Source organism: Sinocyclocheilus anshuiensis, unplaced genomic scaffold (assembly GCF_001515605.1).
Source record: "Sinocyclocheilus anshuiensis isolate Anshui unplaced genomic scaffold, SAMN03320099.WGS_v1.1 scaffold1317, whole genome shotgun sequence".
Classification (NCBI taxonomy): Eukaryota; Metazoa; Chordata; class Actinopteri; order Cypriniformes; family Cyprinidae; genus Sinocyclocheilus; species Sinocyclocheilus anshuiensis.
The window spans coordinates 968,963-971,169 of record NW_015551117.1 but is presented as its reverse complement, the minus strand read 5'-3'; the positions used below and the strand labels follow the sequence as shown (position 1 = coordinate 971,169).

Genomic DNA, 2,207 nt, shown 5'->3' with positions numbered 1-2,207 from the left:
GTTCTAGTTACTTAAAAAAAGTAATCTGATTACGTAACTCGCGTTACTTGTAATGTGTTACCCCCAACACTGCTTATAAATATAATTATTGATACAAATATATAGCCAAAGGATCGTTCCATCTGTAATAACGGAGGAGGGGAAAACTGACATGCAACCAAATGACAACATCCCAGTGGATTCTATAGATCTAGCAGCTGAAGTGGAGAAAACAAACAGATCTATTCTACACAGGAGACCAAGCAATTACTTTGCTTTAAAAAAATACATATGGAAATATTTTCTGTCAAATGCACAAGGGTTTTAAAAATATTTTATTGCCACCTTGAGAAAAAAATAATGTAAGAGTTTATATTGATTTAAATGGACGCAAGTCAAAATAAAATTAAACAGTATAATTAATTGTTTAACTTGATGAACAAATTCACAATCATGTATAGTCTAATTTATGTTTCAGCTAACATAAATATGCATGATTATGGTGTGTTTTTGGTAATTTTGTTACTGTCTGTCGGTCAGTAACTGAGGTACAGTGAGTACCAGGCTGTTTTTTTTAACAACACTCATAGACAGAATATTTTAAAATGAGAACTACACTAAATCACTGCTTCTCAATATCAAAATCCGATTTTTTTTTTCCCCTTTTCTGTGTACAACAATACATTAAACACTTAAAATGCTAAAAGTAACAATACAGAAAATAATACAAAATCATTTTAAAAGATCCTTCAAATTTTATCTGATTGTGAGAGATGTCTTAATAAATGTTCTTATAGAAAACTAAATTAATGTGGCCAGACACACTTCCATGGATTTGACTCCGGGGGTTTAAGACATTTGCCCAACTGCTCACAGCCAGGAGGACTCCAGTTCTGAGGAGGATGAGAAACACACATGAACACGTGAGGGGGCTGTTGCACCACGAGCTGTCTACTGTGACCCTAAACAATCTTCCAGCTCATTAATGGCACAAAATAAAGACAATTTTGCAGTGACAGAAAAATCACAAAGGCTGCTAATAAACAAAACACTAAACAACTAAATAAATAAAATAATTGAAAAAATAAATAAATATCTTAAACATCTTTCAAATACGTTTTTTTTTTTGTATATACTAATTTATACTCATTATACACTACTAAAAACAATTAAATTAAGCATTAATTAAAATTTAAAAGTAATGAAAACTGTGTAAATATGTGGTAGAACATTATTTTGTGTGCAAAAAAGGTATGATTTAATTGCCTAGCAGAACAAAACCCAAATATAAAAAAGGCTGGTTTGGGTCTATTGCACCATTTTATTTGATTTAAGAAATCAAAAGATGCCTGTTAAAAATAAACTGAATGTTCATTTCATATGATGATGACCAATGGAAAAATGAAGGTTAAATCTGTTAAAGGTTGAAACCTAAGCAAATGTGTCACACTCTCCAGTGACAGTATCAATCAAGAAATAATCATCTCACCATGACAGCCAGGTCACACATGTTGAGCTGCGGCATTCCAGGGATCAAATCCTTCTGATGCTGCTCCACTACTGCAGTCACCTGTCTATGAACATCCCGGTACTCCTCAGACTGGACACTTTAAGGCAAATGAAAAAGGGAGAGGTCAGGAAAGAGATACAGTATGTACTTGAAACAGCACATTTTTTTCACATTGCAGTAATTATTATTTATTTTTTTTACAGTTGGACGTTCTTCACAAGATGCTTAATTTTATTAAAGTGCCCCTATTATGGGTAATGAAGGGTTCATACTTTGGTTTTGGGAGTCCCCAACAACAGGCTGACATGCATGCAAGGTCAAAAAACACTTTCATTGTCTTATAATATGCATTTATTTTTACCTTACTTGCTCAACGACTCCCAAACGATTCGCTCAACGATTCATTTTTCCAAACCCCTCCTTTGCGTGACGCTAATCTGCGGTGATTGGTCCGATTGGTCTCATTTTCATTTCATCATGCCCGTGATGCCTGATAAAGCTGGGCTGCGTTCAGCCCCGACAAAACGGTGCAAAACATTTTTTAAACAGAAACGGTGGTGCGTTGAACACACTGTTCTGATTACGCAAGAGTTGCAACTATGGCAGCTGAGAAGGCCAGTCTTTGTGTTCTTTCTGAAGAATTTTCGGAGCCTGATGAAATCGGTATAAATACGTGTTTAATACTGCAAAATACGCTCGATGTTACAGTCACTGCCCT

The 2,207-nt window shown here is 34.8% G+C and overlaps 1 protein-coding gene across 1 annotated transcript in view; it reads right to left on the bottom strand.

Moving 5' to 3' along the window:
* Positions 1-78: 78 nt before the first annotated feature.
* The window catches only part of LOC107663041 (N-acetylgalactosamine-6-sulfatase-like), a 43,324-nt gene continuing 41,195 nt past the window's right edge, over positions 79-2,207 (bottom strand). The window contains exons 13-14 of the mRNA XM_016453190.1: positions 1,469-1,586; positions 79-872 (exon numbers count right to left, since the gene is read on the bottom strand). Coding sequence (XP_016308676.1) covers positions 786-872; positions 1,469-1,586 — 205 coding nt within the window. The 3' untranslated portion in view covers positions 79-785. The remainder of the gene's footprint in view (positions 873-1,468; positions 1,587-2,207) is intronic.